Raw genomic sequence first — 23,073 nt, 5'->3', positions numbered from 1 at the left:
TTGATGGTATATATGCATCAATCTATCAATCGTTTGTTTTAAGATTCAGATTAGTGGAAGTTTTAACATTTAGAGAATGAAACAGTGCAGAAAACTGGACAATCATAAGAGCTACACTATGACAGGTGAGTGTAAATATTGTAAAAATACTTTGACTTCATTTTTCTTTACTGCAACCTTTTTCTCCTGCAGTATTCAGCTGATTGCTGTTAAACTCTGTCATGCACAGAAGAGTTTAAAACCACAGGCCTGCTGAGCATTTTTAAAGACCTCTCAGTAAATCTCAGTTTACTCAGCGTGTGGTGATTTTAGATGCTGCAGACACTCGACTAATTTTAGCTTCTTAGATACAAACCACTCAAGAAAATGTCTTTGTTCACAGCAGAGTTAAAATACTTCAGTGTGATCATTTTAATGTCAGCTTGTGGCTTCAGAATTCTGTATAAACTTTGTTGCTGTAAACATGTCAGCGTATCCTCTGCAGCTAAATAGTGAGCATGGCAAGAATAATAACTTTTATATATATTAACATATTTTAAAATAAATGTACCCAACAGAAGGGGCGTGGATGTCAGCTACTACTTGCATTTTATTTGTTCATCTTTAAATTTGTTAACTGTTTTTAAAAAATTGACAAAAAAAATAAAGACAATCTCAGTGTCATGCACTCGGGTGTTGGAGATTTGGGCCTGGCTATTGTTCCCTGCTGAAGAGCGGCCCGACACCCAGTGAAGATATAATGTATGAGAAAAGAAAGAAGCAAACAATATGTTTATATACAGCACAGAAAAATGAGAAAATGTTTTGGAACTTTATTTATTTTAGTAATACGTTTATTAATAAGAAATTTAGTGTTAAAAGATCAAGATTGTTTTTTTTCCCGTTTCTTACTTCAATTAACATTAAAACTCAGACTTATATAAAAATGTTTTTGCATCACAATAACACAGATACAGCAACATTACAGTTCTATTTGTCGGACACAGAAAAATGAACACAATATTAAACACACAGACACACAAATGTTCCTAGAATAGTGCTTTAACTCATGAGTTGTTACCTGATCAATTATTTATTTATCAGTTGGTTTATTAACTTAAAATATGTTTAAAATCTTTCAAAAAATAAAATTAACTTAAAAAATTTGCAGTGCATTTTCAACATATTTTTAGTTGATAAGATTTATTAGCTTTTCTGTACAACTGAACAAAGACTGAACAACTTTAGTATTTGGGAATTTTAGATGGATGATAAGAGCTTTTGCTTACTTCACTTAAAGTGTTACAAGTTGAACAACTGATTATTTAAACATGAATCAGTGACATAACAAACACCAAGTTTCTCCATGATGAAGCTCTTTGACTTTTTGACTCCTCAGTTACATGTTGAGCAACTTCTGGATTAGTTTTGATTGGATCATCTCCGAAAGCCAAAGTTAAATAGGTTGCTGCGGGAAACCTGTTGGCATAGATCAATTAGTGTCCTTTGTTTGTAAATACAATTCATCACATCTGTAAAAACTACAGTCAGTAAACTTGGAAGACAGATTTAAAGTGTTTGTCCCAACACCCTCAGCTGCCCTGTAATATTAGTTTTGTTTCTATAGAGCAAAGTATAAAGTTCAGTGACTATGAGAGTAAAGGTTTATTTTAGGACTTCTGCTCAGAAGTTTATTCTGACAAAAAAAGAAAAGAAAAGAACCAAGTCTGTGTGAACCTCGAGGCACTTTTTAAAACAGAAAATTGATAAATGAGGAAGTAACAACAGTAAATATGGAGATAAGAAACGAACCAAACAGAGCAGAATTCTTAAAATAATGTCCAACCATCCTTCTTCTGATTATCTGGGGCCGCAGGGTAAACAATGATTTAAAAATCTAAGTAGATGGCTAAGTTGCTATGGCTAAAGAAAAGTAATTAAAGGATGTAAGAAAGAAAATTAATCTTTAGCAAAAAAACCCAAAGGGCATCTAAGGTGAGTGTAAGGATTCCCAATCATGCTTCAGTAAGAAATGTACCCATAGTGATACACATGTAGTAACATGTTATATAAAACATGTAGAAAAGAGAGATAATAGCGGGTGATTGATTTGACAAAGATTTACCTCAGTTTTCTCCTCCTCGAGCTGCTTTACCAACTGAAAGACAGAAGAGAGATAAAAACAAAGCTCGGATTTGAACTATATTCACCACAGTTCACTAAAGCTCCAGTTACAGCTTCACTTATCCTTAAATATAACTGGCCTGATGTAAAAAAACAAAAACTCCAGAGAAACATTTAAATTTCCATTTAACTCGTCCCAACAACAGTTTAAACTCTTGTCTGTTTATAATTTCTGTTTTATTACAGCAGAGTTGATGGTTTAGTTTCTCACGATTGTTTTCATGCATGCTTCAAGTTGTAATTTCAGTATCAGTATCTGTACCATATAAAAAGAGATGACGGGGAAACATCACAGTAACCTGTTATGTTGGAAACCTTTTGGTTGAGTTTGGAAAAAGATATTTAACCCAGAGAGTAACTGGGGGTTACATTACACCTGAATATAGCATAAAATAGTGCTGCTCACAGCTTGTGAACATCTGCTCTGCCACCTCCTAGCAGATCTCAGTCTGTACACCTGACCCCACGAAGAAAAATGAAACAGGTGACAGTGTCAAACTTTAGCTATTTGTCAGGTGAGGCACCTTTGCACCTGACTAACAAGTGCTCTGCAAACCTTAAAGCTAACAGGTGGATTTTCCTGTTTTATAACTGAAGAACCACTGACTGCTTCAGAGATGGACAGCGAAAGTGGACAGTAGAGCCTTGTTTTTTTTAATATAAATCTCATTGCTGCAGCTATGGGCAGTACAAAAGTGCCGTCTTAGTTTGATTAGTAGTTAGGTTTTTTCACTAGTTAGCTAACACAAACTAATGTCTATTAGCACCAACCAACCAAACAAACTGGTAATATTGTACTCGTACAAGATGGATCTACACATGGTCTAACAAACTATAAGTGACAACACCTATTTCTTAACTCCAGCATCACAAACTGAGTTAAATCTGCTTAAACACTGTCTGCAGTTTTTGAGAGGATGGCTCCAAAGTTTAATATTTCATGTTTACATTAAAGTCAGAGTTTTCTGTGTCACAGAGGTTTCTCTCTTTTTACCTGGTTAATCACTATGGTAACCTGTGCTGATCCCATAAACAGGTTATGATCTGAGATTTGGTTTAAAATCAGCTGAAAACCTCTGATTGTTTAATTTACAGTATCTTGTAAGTTTCCTTACAATCTCTTCTTGCCAAATACATTTTAAATGCGCGAGCTGTTAAACCGTACCTTACTAAAACTACTGAATGATCAGTGTGCATCCAATAATTGTGTGATGCAAAAAAACGTATAAATACTGCTGAGTCTCTTCTACACTGCAGCAATTACAAGTCACACAGCAAGAATATCTGTTCAGTCAAATTAAATTCACTTTGATGTGTGAGCAACTTTATCAGACTGTGGGGCAGTGACCTTTATTGTTTACATGGATCCAGTTTAAAGATTCATAAACCTAATGTGCAGTCGTCACCTTAGACAAGAACACTGAGAGTGCGCTCAGAGATAAAATAATGAACTGGAATTAAAATGTTTATTTTCTGTGTGCTAAATATCCAAGTTAATGACTTTCAGCATTTGTTTTTTTTTTTAAACATTTTTGCATTTTTTATGTTTAGAAGAAAATTCAGCAGGATTATAACAGAGAGATAAAATCCCTGATTTCTGGACTTTAGTTTTTTCTCCTGCTAGAGCTGATTGTTTAAGTCTGAATACTTTTTCTCCAACAGCAGGTGAGAGGACACATGACTGGAGACGTGCTCTTTTATAAGAGATGATATAACAATACAATCACAAACTTCACTAAAGAAAAAAAATCTGTTTAAAATAAATTAAAACGTGTTATGTAAATATAAAGTGATTGAGGATGTTTTTAAGTTTCAAGTTTGAAAACAGTGAGAACAAACTCGAGCTTCTCTAACAGTTATTTGGTGTCTGAGGTTTGTTCTCATGTGTGATTGTAACCTGAACACGTAGAAAACAGAGATAATAGCAGGTGATTGATTTGGGTGACAAAGATTTACCTCATTGAGATTTTTCTCAGTTTTCTTCTTCTCGTGCTGGAGCTGCTTTACCAACTAAAGAGAGATGAAGAAAAAGATCACAGCTATGAACTGAAATATGTTTTTGTGCTGGAAAATTAGTGTTTGTGAAGAAATTCCAAATTTGGATTGTATACAAAGAGATAAAAGAGAGACGACAGCAGCGAACTGCTTTGGGTAAAAAGATTTACCTCTTTGAGTTTTCTGTCACTTTCATCATTCCTCGTCTTCTCAGCCTGGAGCATCTTTTCCAAATAGCAGAGAGAAATGAAAACATCAGTATATTTTTAATGGAAATATTCTTCTAATCACTTTTTCAATATCCTAATTTATTTAGATTAGTTTATTTCTTAATGTAGTAAAACAGCTGTCATTCTTATGTAGATCACCAGTCAAAGGTTTTAGAACACATCTTATTTTTAAGTGTTTAACTGGTCCCTCAAATCCTACATTTTCCTCTCAGCATCTTGTCTTCTCTTTCTCCTGATGAAGCTGATGCTAATTATAGAATCATTTTTCTCCGACTGCACATTAAAAGACATGAAAAAAGTCTCATGCGTTGACATTTTGTGAGTGCTTTCTGTCATTTTTCAGGCCTGCTTATAGAAAAATATGACTAAAACAACTCGTGTATTTGAATTTCAATAAATGTCATTTAATTAAAAACTTCCCATCTATCAATTTTCTTACACTAATCCAATTTACATAAATCAATTCATCAATCAATAACTAAAAGTATTGGGGCTAACACTACTGTGCTATGGGGTATTTTTGAACTTGTGTTTCTTGTTTCTCAATAAAAAGTCAAAAATTAGCAGCTTGGTCACATCAAACAAATCATATCAGCATCATAATTTCCACTAACGACTTCACATTAAGCAGAAAGTCACACATAATGAGCGTGCAGGTCTATGATCATTGGTATAGCAGCCATCACATACGTCCATGTTTATCTGTCTTCTGAGCAACACTTTCATATTGAGTCTTCACTATTGGGGTTGGCACAACTCAGCTCTGTGTACTTTGAGTTCAGTTTATGAACTTGAACCACAACAAATAATGGTCCCATTTACTTTGACATCTGATAGCAAATTTCTTAATACTGTCAACATTTATAGAATAATTATGAATTTCAATATAACCACAACTTTTATAAGGATACTGTAGCATCTCTTAAATGAAATGAACATCTGCAATAGTCTTACTCTTGTGTTTATCTTTTCACACACAGTTAATCCAATCAAACGTAATAATAAAATAATAAAATCCCCCTTCCTCTTGAGTCTACTCGTTTCTGTCAACTTATGACAGCAGCACCATCACACAAAGCAAAGAAATCATGCATGTAAGTGAAACAACAGTGCTTTTTGTCTGAATGAAAAGCTGGAACAGAGCTGATCCTCTACATCAGACATCAGGCAGAACGTGGACCAGATCTGGACCCAGTGTTGAGATTTCTCTGTAAAGTCGAGACTGTTTAGTCAGGATTTAAACCAAAAAGGGACAATTCAAGCGTTTTATCTCTTTAATGAATTTTTCTGAAGTTAAGCACTTAATCTAAATGTGGGCAGTTTTCATATTTGAATGGTGCGATTTTCAGCAGGCACACATACATATCTGTTCAGTTTTATGTTGTGTCACCAAAAACTGTTTTTGAATTATTTGTTAAAAGGTTTTGAAATAAACAATCGTATGAAAACATCTGGGAACCTCTCTCCCTGCATAAATATTCACTCTTCATTCAACAAAAAGATAACAGTGGCATGTATTTCATTTCCTCCTCATTTCCTACATCTGAGTACTGGAGTGTTTCACAAACATCTATTTTTAGTGAAGCAGTATTTAGACGTACAGAATGGAGTTAGTTGTAAAAGCTGGCTGTGCAACAATTTGGGTATCGTTGTAATTTTACTGACTGAATACTGATTACTTGCAACACTAAATCAGTTGGATTAGCTTGTTAATCCTTGAACTTCATAGGCAAGCATGTCCAATCATAAGAAAATGTATTTAAGGTGGAAACTTTCAAGTTGTGCTTCTCTTTGACACTGAACACTGACAGAACTGGATTCTCAAAGTAATTCTCAAAAGATCTGAAAACAAAGATTGTCAGTACTGTGGTTCAGGGGAAGGCTGCAAAAACATCTCTCAGAGGTTTGAACTCAGTTTCATCTAAAAGGACAGTAATCAGGAAATAGAAGAGCACAGGCACAGCTGTGGCTGAACTCAGGTCAGGCCAAGAAAATTACAGGAGCTGCATATGCAGCGGACTGTCAGAATGAATCACCTCCAAAACCCTGCAGAGCGTCTTGGTGTTGTATTTGTACATATGTATGGGAAGGTAATGAAAAGAAGGCCTTTCTGCACTCACACCACTAACAGAACCGCTGGTTGTATAAAAGCTCATTTAGATGAGACAGATTGAAACTGTGCTGTGGAAGAATAACACCACATTCCCCTGACTTGGATGTCATTGAAAATTTGTCAGATAATTTGAAGCAGGCTGTTGATGCTTTTTTGCTTTTTTGTATGGAAGAAGGATCAAACATGGCTTCATCTAAGATCCAGACACTCATCAAAGACTATCCGAGGTGTCTTGAAGTATATTTGCAAATGAAGCTCAATTAAGTGTTGATGTGCTTAAGTGTTAACAAAAATAATGAGACATTATGATCATCTGGATCTTCGCATCAAGAAGTTTTCTCTAACTGGACTCTCTACATTTCAGTTTAATAACAATAATAATAATAAATCAGTGTGTGGTGGGGTAATGTTTATTTATATTGTACAGTTTGATGTAAATACTGACACTAACTGTATATGTTCTGAATGACAATAATATGGCTATTCTGTTCTATTCTGTATTACCAAAGAGAGCCGAGTCAGCAAATTCTCATTGAGTATAAAGGAAACACAAACCTCCCAATTTTGGGACTCCACCCGCTTCTTCAGATTCTCTGCTGTGTCTTTCACCTCCTGGAGCTGATCGATGATTTTACTCTCTGTCTCACCCTGGAGCTGAAATGTTACATGAGGAAAGAGCAGGCGGAAGAAAGAAACAATCATGTTTAAGACAATAATGATAACACAACCAGAGTCAAATAAAAGCTGTATTATGTAAATAGTGTTCATCAGTGCTGCTGATTTAATGAATTATGTAAAACGCTGCGTCCAGATGATTTAAATTTAATATTAATTTATTCATTTATATTGAAGAGTCTGACGGTGAGTAAATATTGATGTATGTAATTATTCAGTTCAGTAAAGTCAGTAAATTCAGAATCTTTATAACAGAAAGACAAACCTGAAGCTGCTTCAGCTTCTTAGCCGTTTCTTCGTCCTGCTGAAGCTGTTTGATGATTTCACTGTCTGTCTTACCCTGGAGCTGAAATGTTACATGAGGAAAGAGCAGAAGGAAGAAATGTTCATGTTTAAGACACAATCATGATAACACAACCAGAGTTAAATAAAATCTGTAAATAAAAGCTGTATTATGAAAATATAAGTTGGAAAATATAAATAAATATTTGTAAATAACTGAAGATGGTAAGGAAATATCTTAGTTTCAATGTAGTGTCTCTGAAACTAAAACCAGGTTTTACTTTTTACTTACTAATACTTTGCACGCACAGCCCATCGTTCATTAGTGCTGCTGATTTAATGAATTGTGTAAAACTCTGCGTCCAGATGAACAGAATCAACTTTCTGGGAATACGCATGGACAATTTTTTCCTATATACTTACATATATGTGTCCTGGATTTTTTTATTTATTTAACTGAGACACGTAGATTTAAATTTAATATAAATTTATTCATTTATATTAAAGAGTCTGACAGTGAGTAAATATTGATGTGTGCAATTACTCTATTCATAAATAGAGTTGGGTCAGTAAATTCAGAATGTTTATAACAGAAAGACAAACCTGAAGCTGCTTCAGCTTCTTTGCTGTTTCTTTGTCCTGCTGGAGCTGATTGATGATTTCACTATCTGTCTTACCCTGAAATGTTATATGAAGAAAAAGCAGACGGAAGAAATGTTCATGTTTAAGACACAATATTAATAACACAATAGGATTTAAATAAAGCTAGAAATAAAATCTGTATTATGTAAATATAAGCTGGATAATATAAATTAATATTTGTAAATAAATATCTTTTGTTCAATTTAGTTTCTAAAACTAAAACCAGCTTTTACTTTTTCCTTACTAATAATATGCACAAAGGTGAAACATATTTTGCTTTATGCTTGCTTAGCAACTATTGATGCAGAAGGTGTTAAAGATAAGCATGCCATGAATAAGTCGACAGGAAACATCTGGAGGGTGAGACAGCCATATAGGGTAAAATGTTGTTGAACACGGAAACGTGTTTAACTGTCATTAATTATAACTTATATTCTTTATTGACGCGAAAAGGGGCGTGAACCCTGACATAATTAAACTATTTTAAAAGTTTGCTTTGAGCAGAGATCTGTGTTGACAATGTAGTGCTGCGTATCTTCCCACACGTGTGTTTAATAAATTGAATAAATGCTTAAATAAAAAGGATATCGAAGAATAAACATGATATAAAAATTATATAATTCCCACAACACATCAGTTCTGCTGATTTTTTTAATTGATTATATAAATCTACTGTTCATAAGGTCGGGGAAACCTGCAGTCAGCTGAAGCTGACGAAGAATTTACTTGGATGAGTGACAAACGTTTCTCCCACTGAAAACGTTACGTCCAGATGAACAGAATCAACCTTTTGGGAATATGAATGCACACTGTTTTTTCTTACATGTATCAATCAGTCAATCTTTATTTATAAAGCACTTTTCATACAAAGTGCTTTACATGGTTAAAGGCAGCCCACCCCACCTCGCCCTCCAACTCACTCCCCACACTCTCATTAACATAAACGATCATGGATACATACATATTTTATAAAAAGATAAAATAATTAAGAATGGGATACAATATAAATATAAGAAGAGTAAGAAGATAAAAAATGAATAAGAATAAAATCAATAAATATTAGGTAAAACCTAAATTAATAATATAAATAGAATAACAGGATAAATAAGCATAAAATAAATAAACGTTAAGTAAAAGCTAAATTAAAAAGCTTAATTTTTAATTTTTAAGCTAAATTAATTATATCTGGGATTTTTTTTAATAATTTAGATGCTAAGATTTTGATTTATTGATTCATTTATAATGTACAGTCTGATGGTGAGTAAATATTGATGTGTGCAATTATTCTATTCATACAGAGAGTTGGCTCAGTAAATTCAAAATGTTTATAATGGAAACACAAACCTGATTTTTTTTCTCCAGCTGCTTCAGTTTCTCTGCTGTTTCTTTCACCTCCTGGAGCTGATTGATGATTTTAGTATTCTCCTTCCACTGCAGGTGAAATGTTACATGAAGAAAGAGCAGAAGGAAGAAATGTTCATGTTTAAAACACAATCATGATAACACAACCAGAGTCACATTAAAGCTGTATGATGTAAATATAAGGGAGCTGATGTAGCATGATGTTAACAACATTAAGTGTTGTGGGATGACGTCAACAATCTTGCAGTGGTAGGATTTCAAAGTTGTGTTTGGTTAATGATACAGAAGCTGCTGCTGGACAAAACTGCAGGAATATAAGTGCACAGGTCTGTGATCATTGGGAGGATGACAGCATCACATGTGTCCATGTTTACCTCTGTGTGCTGAGAGATGCTTTCACTGACCTTTGAGACCAGTGTAGGAAATGTTTTCATCAACTCCTGAATGATTTCATCCTTCTCCCTCTCAGATTTGATCATCTGTCACAAAAAAAGACAGACATATGTATGTATGTTTCTGCAGCACTTTGTTTATAAAAGCAACAAAATTATTGAAGCTTCACACTGTGAACCGTACTCAGTCTGATTGGTGGTTTTCTATTTTTTAAATGATACACACTGTATAGAATAAAATTTCTCTACTTTGTCTAAGAGAAACCAAGATTGCGTCAGTGTGTACAGCCTCTGCCGGAGGTTTCTTCCTGTTAAAAGGGAGTTTTTCCTTCCCACTGTTGCCAAAGTGCTTGCTCATAGGGATCATATGATTGTTGGGTTTTTCTCTGTATCTACTGTACAATATAAAGCGACTGACTCAGGAGACTCAGCTCTGTTTTTGCTTTTGGATCTGACCGCTGCCTTTGATACTGTTGACCACAGCATCTCCATCTCATGATTGGAGCATTGCAGCATCAAGGTCATTCCATCAGAGTGGTTCAGGTCTTACCTGTCTGACAGGACTTTCTCTGTGAGCTTTGGAGATTTTATCTCTTCCTCAGCTCCCCTTACTTGTGGTGGCCAATTTTATTATCTATTTTTATGCTGCTTCCAGGTCTAATTTTTTGGAAAATATAACATGTTTCCATTCATATGCCAATGACACTCAGATCTGTCTTCAACTGAACAGAAACTGTTCTGCCCTACCTGAACCCTTACTTCAGTGTCTTGGTGAAGTTAAAGCCTGGATGTCTTCTAACTTTAATAAGAACAAAACCAAAGTGATAACTTTTGGACCAAGTTGCAATCCCAGCACCTCTCTTGTTAACCTGCAAAGTATTGAACCTTTTATAAAATTGCATGCCAAAAATGTGGGGGTTACAATTGACAGAAAGTTTGCATTTGAAAAAACAGATTAGCCCAGCGGTCTTTTTCCAACCTTATATCTGTCTCTGAAATAATTTTTATCTTTTACAAACTTTGAACAGGCGATCCATGCTTTTATTACATCCCAGCTGGACTATTGTAACTCCTTATATGTTGGAGTTGACCAGAGCTGCCTTGTAAGACTGCAGTTGGTCCAAAATGCCGCAGTTCATCTTCTGACACGAACTACACATTTCCTCGGTGCTTGCCTCTCTTCACTGGCACACTGTTCACTTCAGAATTTATTTGAACATTTTATTGTTAACTTACAACGTTAACTTACAGCGGCCTTTTTTTAAACTGAGGTGAAATCATTTTTATCTTTTAAAAACTTTGAAAGGATGATCCATGCTTTTATTACATCCTAGCTGGAGACCAGCTGCAGTTGGTCCAGATGCTGCAGCTCGTCTTCTAACACAGACTAAACGACTTCCCATATTTCCCCGGTGCTTGCCTTCATTTCAGAATTCATTTTAAAATTGTATTGTTAACTTACAAAGCCCTGAAGGGACAGGCTCTCAGGTATTTATCTGACCACCTTCTAGGTCTCTTAGATCAGATGATCTTTTGCTTTTAGCCATACAAAGGTCAAAGCTGGTTCACAGAGGTTATTGAGCGTTTGGGGTCATAGCTCCTAAACTGTGGAATAATCGACGCCTACACATCAGACAGACTCCTACTGTCAATCTTTTAAATCTTATCTTAAAATACATTTGTATTCACTGGCTTTTAATAGAGTATGAGAGTTATTTGGTATTTGATGTTTGGTACTAATATTAAAGTTATTTTACTAGTTATTTTGTATTTTTGTAAAGCACTTTGATCAACATTGCTGTTGTAATGAAATGTGCTATAGAAATAAATAAATGATAAAGAATCTAAATTATGTAAAGTCACAAACTCATAAAATCTAAACTCAACCAAAACTGCTGAGGGTTGGTGCTTCAGCCTATGAACTGTAATCAGTTAGAAAAGTTAGAAAACACTCTGATTTGATGGGAAAAACATTTTTCTACTTTACTGAAGAGTTGATTGTTTCATCCTCTTTCATCAACATCTAAAAATCCCTGAATAGGGAGGAAGGTGACTGTTTATTTACTGAGATCAACAGCAGCATGTATAGCTTCTAAATTCGTATTTAAAATATATTTTAAATTTAGTTGTATTTATTTATTCATTTATTTATTTATCTAAATAGTCTGTTAGTGTGTAAATGCTGATTTGATTATTTTATTCATAATAATTCATCAGAGCTGAGTCAGCAAATTCATAATATTTATAATGAAAAGACAAACCTGCTGATTTTTGGACTCCAGCTGAATCTTCAGGATCTCTGCTGCTTGTTCCAACTGCTGGAGCTGATGGATAGTTTCAGTTTTCTCCTCCGACTGCAGGTGAAATGTTACATGAAGAAAGAGCAGAAGGAAGAAATGTTCTCTACTGAGATCAACAGGAGACTTTTCAGATTGAAATCTAAACTGGAAAACTGAAACTTGTTGCTTCTAACATGTGAATGACAATCAGATCAGGAACAATCCTTTTACACAGGAGAGCGTTTACTCCTCTCCATCAGCCTACGACAGCAGCACCATCACACAAAGCCAACAAATCATGTATGTAAAGTGAAGCAGCAGCTTTAGTTTAATGAGAAGCTGAAACACAGCTGATCCTCTGCATGATCACAAACACCAAAAGTGAAGTTTCTGCTTTGACTGTCATGGTCCTGAGTCAGTGACACAGTGGTTCCAGGTCTCTGGACTTTATAATGTTTGAATATTCTATGTTGGTTTCATTTATTTTATGCTTTAAGTGTGTTTAGGTTAGAATAAGCCCTCCCTCTGTGTTCCCCGTCCTCTTGTGTCTAGTTCTGTTTGTTATTTGTGTCTCAGTCTTGTCTCCATGCTTATTTGCCTTTCTGGTCCCCAGTCACGTCTCTCCGTCTCATTTGCACTCAGTGTGTCTCAGTGTGTGTTTCTCATGTTTCCCGTTTTATTTCAGTCTCCTGTCCTGTGTGCATCATGTCCAGCTGTGTTCCCCGAGTGTCTCCTCTCTGCCCTGATGTCCTCTTGTGTATATAATGTCTGTGTCTCCGTCTATTTGGTGTTGTGAGCTCGGTCTAGCTGTGTGTCTTGTCTGTTTAGAAAGTTTCTGTAGTAGTATTTCAAAGAGTTAGTTCCCAGTTCATGTTCACGTCACCTGTTTTCTGGGAATTTAGCAATAAAACTATTTCCAGCACAGTTTTGCCTGAGAGTCCACAACTCTGCCTCCCACAGAAAATTTACCATGACATTGACTGAGGTTTGGTTGTAGACTGCCTCAAGATCATGTATGGATGATATATTTAGACCCTTAGATTTAGATTTGTTTGTTTTTCGTTTATACTGTAAAGTCTGCTGGTGAGTAAGTACTGATGTGCACTTTTATTCTATTCAGTTATAGAGAAATGGAAAGACAAACCTCATGAGTTTGGAGCTGCAGCTGCTTCTTCAGGCCTTCTGCTTTTTGTTTCACCTGCACGAGCTGTTTGATGATATCAGTGTTCTTCTTCCACTGCAGGTGAAATGTAGCATGATGTTAACAACATTTTTTTATTTTTTTTATTTATTACTTATATATAAGGAACCCCATTAGCTTCCACAACAGTGATTGCTGGTCTTCGTGCACAATGCATAAAAATCAAAAACCCTCTTACAATATTTACAATAATCAAAAACTGTGTAAATAGATTTTTATTTTTTTAAAATTAGGAATAGTAGCTAGTTCTCTAGTTCAAGTTCAAGTTCAAGGTTCTTTATTTGTCACATTCATAGTTATACAAGTATAACACACAGTGAAATGTAACCTGACACGCTCCTTGACATGTGCAAAAATTGGGGGGGGGGTGTAGAGGAGGAACATTATATATATATACATACACATATAGTATATACACTGGGTGAATGTGCAGTAGTAGCAGCAAGCAGGTGAATTCTGTACATTAATATGAATAGACATCTGACTATTTTACAGGATAGACAATATAAACATATTTAAAATTAAAGGAATTGAAATGTACATTGTGCCTTGGTTTAGAGTGTCTGGAAGAGAGTCCTGTCTCAGTCAATTATAGATGATGTGAGAGGGCGGGTGTGTGTGTTTAGGGCACGGATGGCTTGGGGATAGAAGCTCCTCTTGAGTCTCTCTGTCCTTGCCCGGAAGATGCGGAACCTTCTACCAGATTGCAGAAGTTGGAACAGTTTGTTGCCAGGATGGGACGGGTCCTTCAGTATCTGCGCTGCTCTAGTCCGGCATCTCCTGGTGTAGGTGTCCTGAAGCGGGGGGAGAGCAATCCTGCAGCAGCGTTCTGCTGTACGGATCACTCTCTGGAGAGCTTTTTGGTCCTTCACACAGCTGTTTCCAAACCACGATGTGATGTTCTGTGTGAGGATGCTCTCCACAGCGCCTGTATAGAAAATCCTGAGGATCTTTGGAGAGACCCTGAACTTCCTCAGTTGTCGTAGGTGATACAGGCGCTGCCTAGCCTTTTTGGTCTGGACCTGAATGTGGGCAGCCCATGTCAGGTCTGAGGAGATGTGGACACCAAGATATTTGAAGGACTGCACCCTCTCCACTGGAGCTCCATTGATGGTAATGGGCTTGTAGTCTCTGTGCTGACCCCTTCTGAAGTCCACCACCAGCTCCTTGGTCTTGCTGACGTTCAGCTGGAGGTGGTTGTCCTAGCACCACGATGCCAGATTCTTCACTTCATCCATGTAGGCCGCCTCATCGTTGTTGGAGATAGCACCCAACACCACTGTGTCGTCAGCAAACTTCACAATGGTGTTGGAGCCATGGGTGGCCACACAGTCTGAAGTGTAGAGGGAGTAGAGCAGTGGCGAGAGGACACATCCCTGAGGTGCTCCTGTGTTGATGGTGATGCTGTTGGAGAAGCACCTGCCCACCCTCACCACCTGAGTTCTGCCAGTGAGGAAGTCCAACACCCATGCACACAGACGGCTGTTAAGTCCCAGATCCCTGAGCTTTGTGAACAGTCTGCAGGGCACTATTGTGTTAAACGCTGAACTGTAATCAACAAACAGCATTCGCACATAGTTACCCTGTTTCTTGTCCACGTGGCTGAGAGTGGTGTGTAGGACGTGGGCGATGGCATCCTCTGTGGATCTGTTGGATCTGTAGGCGAACTGCAGCGGATCTGTGGTGTCTGGGATGGAGGAGGAGATGATGTTCTTCAGCAGCCTCTCAAACACCTTCATTACTACCGAGGTCAGTGCAACTGGCCGGTAATCGTTCAGGGATGAGGGTTTGCTGTTCTTGGGCACAGGGATGATGGTGGATCTTTTGAAGCATGTGGGGACCACAGACTTCGCCAGGGACTCGTTGAAGATGTAAGTGAACACACCTGCTAGCTGGTCAGCACAGCAGCGCAGCAGACGGCCGGTGATGCCGTCTGGCCCCGCCGCTTTCCTTGTGTTCACTCTCCTCAGTGCCGCTCGGACGTCATGCTCCGCGATGCTGGTCACCGGTCTCTCGCTGATGACGTCACTGTCCTCAGTAGTCAGGCGGTAGATAGCATTAGCCGCCTGGCTAACCTCGAAACGGGCGTAGAACCGATTCAGCTCGTTGGTGAATGCAGAGTCGGCGTTGATCGGCGCAGTGTCCCTGGCTTTGTAGTCCGTAATGGTGCGTAGTCCGTGCCACATACTCCGTGTGTCGCCCTGGTGGAAGCGGGACTCCACACGTTCCCGGTACCGGCGTTTGGCCGCTTTGTAGGCGCTCATATCGCCAGTGGCGAGACCCGCGTTGTAGGAGGCAGTCCTGGCGTTTACTGCAGTGCGGATCGATCTGTCCATCCACGGTTTCTGGTTTGGGAATGTGGTGACTCTCGCAGTGGGGATAATCTCCTCCGCTAGCATATTGACGAAGCATACTGCTACTTCCGTAAACTCGTTGATGTCGACTGCGCATGCTCTGAACATGTCCCAGTCTACGTCGTTGAGTGCGTCCTGTAGCGTAGCTTCTGATTGGGCAGTCCACCGTTTTACCTCCCTCGTGGTCACGTCTTCCCTCCGTATGCTTTGTTTATACTGGGGAATGAGGAAGATGGCGTTGTGGTCAGACTTCCCAAAAGCCGGGTGTGAGACAGCTTTGTAGCCCTGCTTGTATGGCGTGTAGCAGTGATCCAAAATCCGATCCCCTCTCGTTGGACACGAGACATGCTGGTAAAAGTTTGGCATGACTTGTCTGAGGTTCGCTTTGTTAAAGTCTCCTGCTACAATGAGGGCTGCGCCCGGGTCCTTGTTTTGAAGCGAGCTCAGCACATCATGTAATTCGGACAAAGCCATACCTGTGTCCGCTTGGGGTGGGATGTAGACCACCGTGGCGATGACTGAGGTGAACTCACGGGGCAGATAGAAAGGGCGGCACTTAATGCTCAGGAACTCCAGATGTGGCGAGCAGCCGCTGGAGAGAGTAGAAATGCTCCTGGCATCACACCACTTTCTGTTTACCATGAAACACACTCCTCCACCTTTGGTTTTGTTTGACTCTGCCGTTCTGTCCGCGCGGAGCACAAAGAATGAATCCGACGGAGTTATGGCCTGGTCCGGCACGGTGGGGGTCAGCCATGTCTCCGTGAAGCACAGAATGTTGCAGTCCCTCATGTCACGTTGGAAGGTGACCCTTGCTCTTAGGTCATCGAGCTTGTTCTCCATGGATTGTACATTGGCCAGTAGGATACTGGGCAGTGGTGCGCGATGCGCCTGCTGTCTCAGTCTGTTCCTAATACCAACGCGTTTTCCCCGGCGCTTCTTTGTTCTGCGCCTCGGATGAGCGGCCCGTCCTTTGTTGTTCTCCGCGCCGCGTAGAATCTCTGGCGGCCAGGAAGGGTCAGGTTTAAAAGTGTCCAAGATTAGATGTGCAACCTTGGCACCGATGTTTACAAGTGATCCGCTGTCGTATACTATAAGACTAGAGGATTTTGGGATGTAAACCAGAGCAAAAAATAAGTAAAAAACAAGAAAAGTGGATAGTCGGAGCGGAGCGGTCAGGAAGGCGTCTGGACGTGGCCGCGCCATCTTGGAAACCTCTAAGGCAGTTATAAGGCAGTTTATTCCTCTTAAAATATGCTCTCAATATAACGATTTTTTTTTTTTTAAATTGCTTTTGGATCAAGGAATTTCTAAATTGCAGTTTGATACACACCGTGTAGCATGATTGTGTATTTCATATGATACTGCAGCTGAGCAGAGAAAACATGTGTTGTGTTTAACAGTGTTGCTTTCTTTATAAATAAAAAGAAGCCAAAGTGTAATTTAGTTTGTACTGGAAGCTAAAAACGTTTATTATCTATTCGATCGTGCATTAATTACATCTTATTTAGACGGAGCATTTCCTAACCACAGCTATGGCCTGTCTCATTTTCTTAATGACAGAGTCTCTATGTTGAGACCATGAGGTGGTGATTTATAGTAACACCAAGTAGTTTAATCTGGGTGACCTCTTCATAGCCGATCCAGCTATGAAGAGAATCAGTTGTGGACTGTTGACTAAACTCTACTTCCAGTTAACATAGATTTAGGTTTAGATGAACTAGAATCGTGTTATTTTTACTTACTGAGCGATGCTTTCACTGACCTTTGTTTCCAGTGTAGGAAATGTTTCCATCAGCTTCGTAACGATTTGATCCTTCTCCCTCTCAGATTTGATCATCTGTCAGAAAGAAAGACAGATGTTGTTATTTCTGCAGTGCTTAGTTTATAAAAGTGACAAAATTATTGAAGCTTCACACTGTGAGCAACATGTTTTGTGGTGATCTGTATGAAACAAAACCTACACACAATATTCGAAGCACATAGTGCACACTGTGGGAATTTACGACTGTGTGTAAGGCTCTGATATCTATTCTGTATGACTTAAAGCAGTTATGACATGGTCTGATTTTCTCCCCCAATAAAGGAATATTTAATATATCAGTCTACTCTTCATTCTATCAGAAACAGTTTTCTGGTTGTAAACTGTCTCAACACGTTTAAACTCAAAGATCCAAAGATTCTGTGATAATATGCATATCATAGAATCTTTGTCATATGCTAATAATAACTCACTAATAATATGCAGAGAGACTTTTTAATGTTCTTAAATAAATATAGCCTAGAATTTTTTTTCTACACATATTGTAGAAAAATACTGGTGTGCACTTTGATTCTACAAATTCAGTCAACAAATTCATAATGTTTATGGAAACACAAACCTCACGACTTCTGAACTCCAGCTCAGCCTTCAGCAGCTCTGCTGCTTGTTTCACATCCTGGAGCTTTTTTAACACAATAATGAAACAACCAGAGTCACATTAAAGTTGTATGATGTAAATATAAGGGAGCTGATGTAGCATGATGTTAACAACATTAAGTGTTGTGGGATGATGTCAACAATCTTGCAGTGGTAGGATTTCAAAGTTGTGTTTGGTTAATGATACAGAAGCTGCTGCTGGACAAAACTGCAGGAATATAAGTGCACAGGTCTGTGATCATTGTGAGGATGACAGCATCACATGTGTCCATGTTTACCTCTGTGTGCTGAGAGATGCTTTCACTGACCTTCCGTGTAGGAAATGTCTGCAGCACCTTCTGAATGAATTTATCCAGCTCCATCTCAGATTTGAACATCTGTCAGAAATAAAGAAAAACAGATGTTGATGTTTCTGCAGCGCTTTGTTGATAAAAGTGACAAAATTATTGAAGCTTCACACTGTGAGCAAAATGTTTTAACTATTGTGTCCTCTTACTCAATCCGATTGGTGCAGTTATTGTAATGATTAATTTAATTACGGTCACAAACTCACTAAACTAAAGTCAATTTATTTCATCAGCACTTTATTTAAATACAACAAATGAGAGTTAGTGCTACTCTGCTCCAGGTTATGACCTTGACAATAAATTGTAGACTCTGATGCCTGAAAAAAAACCTTTATTATTTCTGTCAATGTGAATTTTATAGAATAATTAAGGATTTAAACAGAACCACAGCTTTTACAAGGATACTTTAGTACACAGGTGAAACCAGATATTTACAAACACTTCATAAAAAAACTTTTTTCTTTACCGTCAAACTTTTGTTTTGTTTTAGATCAATAAATGTTAACATATTTTTGTATTTGTGTAATGTCAGTATAAAGACAAAGAACATGTTTTTTCATTACTTTCATGCACTAAGTTTATTGTGTCTTTATCTAACAAGACTTCAGGAAAACAACTGTGGACTTCCACATGTGCGGCTCATCTATTGGTGCAATTTCCAGATAACTGAAGGTCCCACGTTCATCAGTTCAGACAATAATACACAAGTATAAAAACATGGGAACGTACAGCTGTCATACTGCTCGTGTAGGAGACAGATTCTGAGTCCAAAAGACGAATTTTTTTGTGTGAAATGTGCAAAACAAACCCAGGACATCAGGAAAAGACCTTGTGAAGATGCTGACTGACACTAGAAAAACAGCGTCACTGAGTGAGTCCTGTACCACGAGCTGAAAGGTCACTCTTGGAGGAAAAAGCCATACTTGAAAACCATCATAAAAAAGTCAGACTACAGTTTGCAACATGGGGACAAAAATCTTAATCTTTGGGGACATGTCCTGAGGTCTGACCAAACAAAAACTGAACTGTAATGATAAACTTTATATTTGAGGAAAAAGGAGGAAGCTTTGAAGCCTCAGAACATCATCCCAACTGTGAAGTGTGGAGGCGACAGCATCATGTTGTGGAGCTGTTTTGCTGCAGAAGGGACTGATGCACTTCACAAAATAGATGGCACGTACATGTTTAAGCAACATCTGAAGACATCAGCCACAACGTTGAACCTTGGATGTAAATTGGTCTTCCGAATGGACAATGACCCCAAGCATACCTCCAAATTAGTTACAAAGTGTTTTAAAGACAACAAAGTCAGGGTGTAGGAGTGGCCATCACAAAGCCCTGATCTCAGTCCCACAGAAGATTTGTGGGCAGCACTGAAAAGGTGAGTGACAGCAAGAAGGCCTACAAACCCGGCCCAGTTACACCAGTTCTGTCTCTCAGTGAGCCCAGATTCAAGAAAACTATTGAGAAAGTTTGTGGAAGGAAATCTGAAATGTTTGGCTGAAGTGAAACAGTTTGACAGTAATTCTACTAAATACTAAGATGTGCATGTATGCTTCTGACTCTGATGAAAGTAATAAAAAACCCACAACAAATATCTTTCTCTATTCGGACATTTCACAAATACAAAAAATATGTTAACAAAAAATGTTACTCTGATTTGATGTTTGACAGTAAAGAAAAATGTTTTTTTTTTCTGAAGTGTCTGTAAATATCTGGTTCCAGCTGCATCTTTAATATAATGAACATGTGCAGGATTCTCACTCCTGTCTTTGTCTCTTCACACACAGTTAATCACATCAAACGTAACAATAAACAGAAACTTTAAATCTCACTTCCACTTAATGCTATTTGATCAGGTGTGTGATAAGGTCAATATTTAATCAGTAATAACTTCAAATTTCAACAGCACAAAATGCTGTCAGTTTAAAAAATAAATAAAAAAATCAAACTTTCTACTTTACTGTGGAGCAGGTTTTACAGTGTTTCATCCTCTTTTACCCTCATTGTGCTTTTGGTATGTGGCTAAAGTTTGTTAAACAAAGAATGAGTGAAGGTTCTACATCCTGCTTCCTACAACTGAACAGATAAAGACTGTATCCACACGATGGCCATAAAGGAGCAACATGTTCTTATCCCAAAGTGTAACATATCGACACTGTGACAAATCGTCGGTATGTTGCGCTTTCGCCCACCCAACATGTCGGTGTGTTACACGTTTGGAAACATGAGAACCGTGTGGAATGAATCTACACATGTACATTTATTTTACTTTCTCATCGCTTTGAAAAACACTGTCTGACACGATTAAGGCTGTGGTTCGAGTTAGGCCTGGAATAAACAGCTGGATCGTGTCTTACCACCAGGAGCGTATCATAGGTGTCATGGTCCCTGTGCCTCACCAGCTGATTCTGTATTAGGCAACATGTGTTTTCTCTCTCTCTCTCTCTCTCCTGCCGGGGCGATGCTCATTATGGGCTCCCGCCCCTGGCCCACGCACCTGCTGCCGATTGGGATAATCACAAGGCCGATTTAAGACAGCAGCACTGTGTCACTCGTCGCTGGATCGTTGAGTTATCAGCGTCAGTCGCTCAGTAGATTGCAAATAAGGATCTGTGAGTTCGTTCCGTCTGTTCGCCTCTAACTATTATCTCTGTGTACAGATCTATCCCGGACCTTTCCCTGCCTGCCTGTCATCCCGTGGACGAGTGAGTGGATGGTGTTTCCCCAGTGTGGGGAGTGAAGAGAGAGAGCCTTTGGAGGACGTCAGATTCCCGTCTTTTCCCTCACACACCCCGGAACCCTGGACCCCCCTCCCCTCCCTCCAGCACTTTGTAAATAGCATCACCTGGTGTCGTTGTGTGAATAAAAATCTGTAAATCCTGTAAGGAGTCCCGGTCTGCACCTGAGTCCGTTAACTGAAACCTGACAATAGGGACACTGAAGGTTTGTTGTAGAACCTTTTGCCTCAGGATGTGACAAAACGCTGGCATGTTACACGTTGGGAAAGAGAGCGGTCTCAAAGGAGATGTTATTATTTTGCTTCTTTGTCACTGCTTGTAAGAACCCTGTTCATGCTGTATTGATCCCTTTGCAAAGGTTTCAACTTTCTTTTAAAAAATCTCAGAAAATCACTTTGATTTATTTTTTCCACAACATCCAAAAAATCTCTGTGCAGAGAAATTTCTGCTGAGACTGATGTTTGGCTGTAGACTTCCTCAACATGCAGATCTTAAACTGAGTGGGGAGGGTTAGGACAATGAGACCCTGAGATCCAGCACATATTCTTACTTGGATACATCCTGGATTCTTTTTTATATTTCAGACCTTCAGATTTGGTGAGTAAATATTGATGTGCATTATATTCATGAAGAGAGTTGAGTCAGCACATTTTGAATGTTTACAACTGAAAGACAAACCTCGTGAGAATTCTTCTCCAACTGATTCTTCAGTTTCTCTACTCTGCCTTTCACCTGCTGGAGCTGATTGATGATTTCAGTTTTCTTCTCTGACTGCAGCTGAAATGTTACATGAAGAAAGAGCAGAAGGAAAAAATGTTCATGTTTAAGACACAATAATGAAACACAAACAGTCGCATTAAAGCTGTATGATGTAAATATAAGGGAGCTGATGTAGCATGATGCTAACAACATTAAGTGTTGTTGGATAATGTCAACAATCTTGCAGTGGTAGGATTTCAAAGTTGTGTTTGATTAATGATACAGAAGCTGCTGCTGGACAAAACTGCAGGAATATAAGTGCACAGGTCTGTGATCATTGGGAGGATGACAGTATCACATGTGTCCATGTTTACCTCTGTGTGCTGAGAGATGCTTTCACTGACCTTTGAGTCCAGTGTAGGAAATGTTTCCATCAGCTTCTGAATGATTTCCTCCTTCTCAGAGTTGATCATCTGTCAGAAACAAAGACACACAGATGTTGTTTCTGCAGCACTTTGTTGATAAAAGGGACAAAATTATTGAGGTTTCACACTGTGAGCAACATGTTTATGTATAGAAATACTTTAACAGACAACAAATAAACAAAATAATTTTCCTTCCTTACTCTGCAACTGCAACAATGGAAGGCAAAACACATGTGTGTGATTACACAATGCAATCACACATTCATTCATAAAAAGTTAATAAATTAAGTTTTATATAGAAATAAGAGAATTTGAATGAATTAGAAATTTGGTGTCAAATAAGCAAAATAATATCTAAAGTTTCCTTCATAACTCTTTACAATACAGAGATAAAGAGGATTTTGTCAGCATATTAAAAATGTTTACAGTGGAAGAACAAACCTCGTGACATTTGGACTTGAACTGATTCTTCAGTTTCTCTGCTGCTTGTTTCTCCTGCAGGAGCTGATTGATGGTTTCAGCATTCATGTGAAATGTTACATGAAGAAAGAGCAGAAGGAAGAAATGTTCATGTTTAAGACACAATAATGAAAACACAACCAGAGTCACATTAAAGCTTTAAATAAGAGCTGAATTATGAAAATATAAGTTGGTTCATATAAATAAGTAACAATTTATTTATTTAAATGTTTTATTTGAATTATCTAAATAATTTAAATAAATGAAGGCCCAAAGGATATATTTGATTTTGAAT

The 23,073-nt window shown here is 38.1% G+C and overlaps 2 protein-coding genes across 2 annotated transcripts in view; both read right to left on the bottom strand.

Annotated features, from left to right (window-relative positions):
- LOC106676871 (uncharacterized) overlaps window positions 1-23,073 on the bottom strand; it is a 123,452-nt gene that overhangs the window by 80,516 nt on the left and 19,863 nt on the right. The window lies entirely within an intron of this gene.
- Window positions 807-22,932, bottom strand: LOC106676620 (uncharacterized). The gene is made up of 13 exons (XM_076877706.1): window positions 22,761-22,932; window positions 17,454-17,528; window positions 13,278-13,370; window positions 12,116-12,208; window positions 9,867-9,941; window positions 9,445-9,531; window positions 8,062-8,136; window positions 7,442-7,522; window positions 7,057-7,155; window positions 4,329-4,382; window positions 4,120-4,173; window positions 2,105-2,137; window positions 807-1,458 (listed from the first exon to the last, which is right to left on the bottom strand). Exons 1-13 carry the CDS (start codon window positions 22,845-22,847, stop codon window positions 1,417-1,419), a joined length of 948 nt encoding a protein of 315 aa, XP_076733821.1. The 5' UTR covers window positions 22,848-22,932; the 3' UTR covers window positions 807-1,416.

Source organism: Maylandia zebra, linkage group LG3, assembly GCF_041146795.1.
Source record: "Maylandia zebra isolate NMK-2024a linkage group LG3, Mzebra_GT3a, whole genome shotgun sequence".
Taxonomy (NCBI): domain Eukaryota; kingdom Metazoa; phylum Chordata; class Actinopteri; order Cichliformes; family Cichlidae; genus Maylandia; species Maylandia zebra.
The sequence above is the reverse complement of the archived record's forward strand: the minus strand, read 5'-3'. Positions and strand labels throughout refer to the sequence as shown.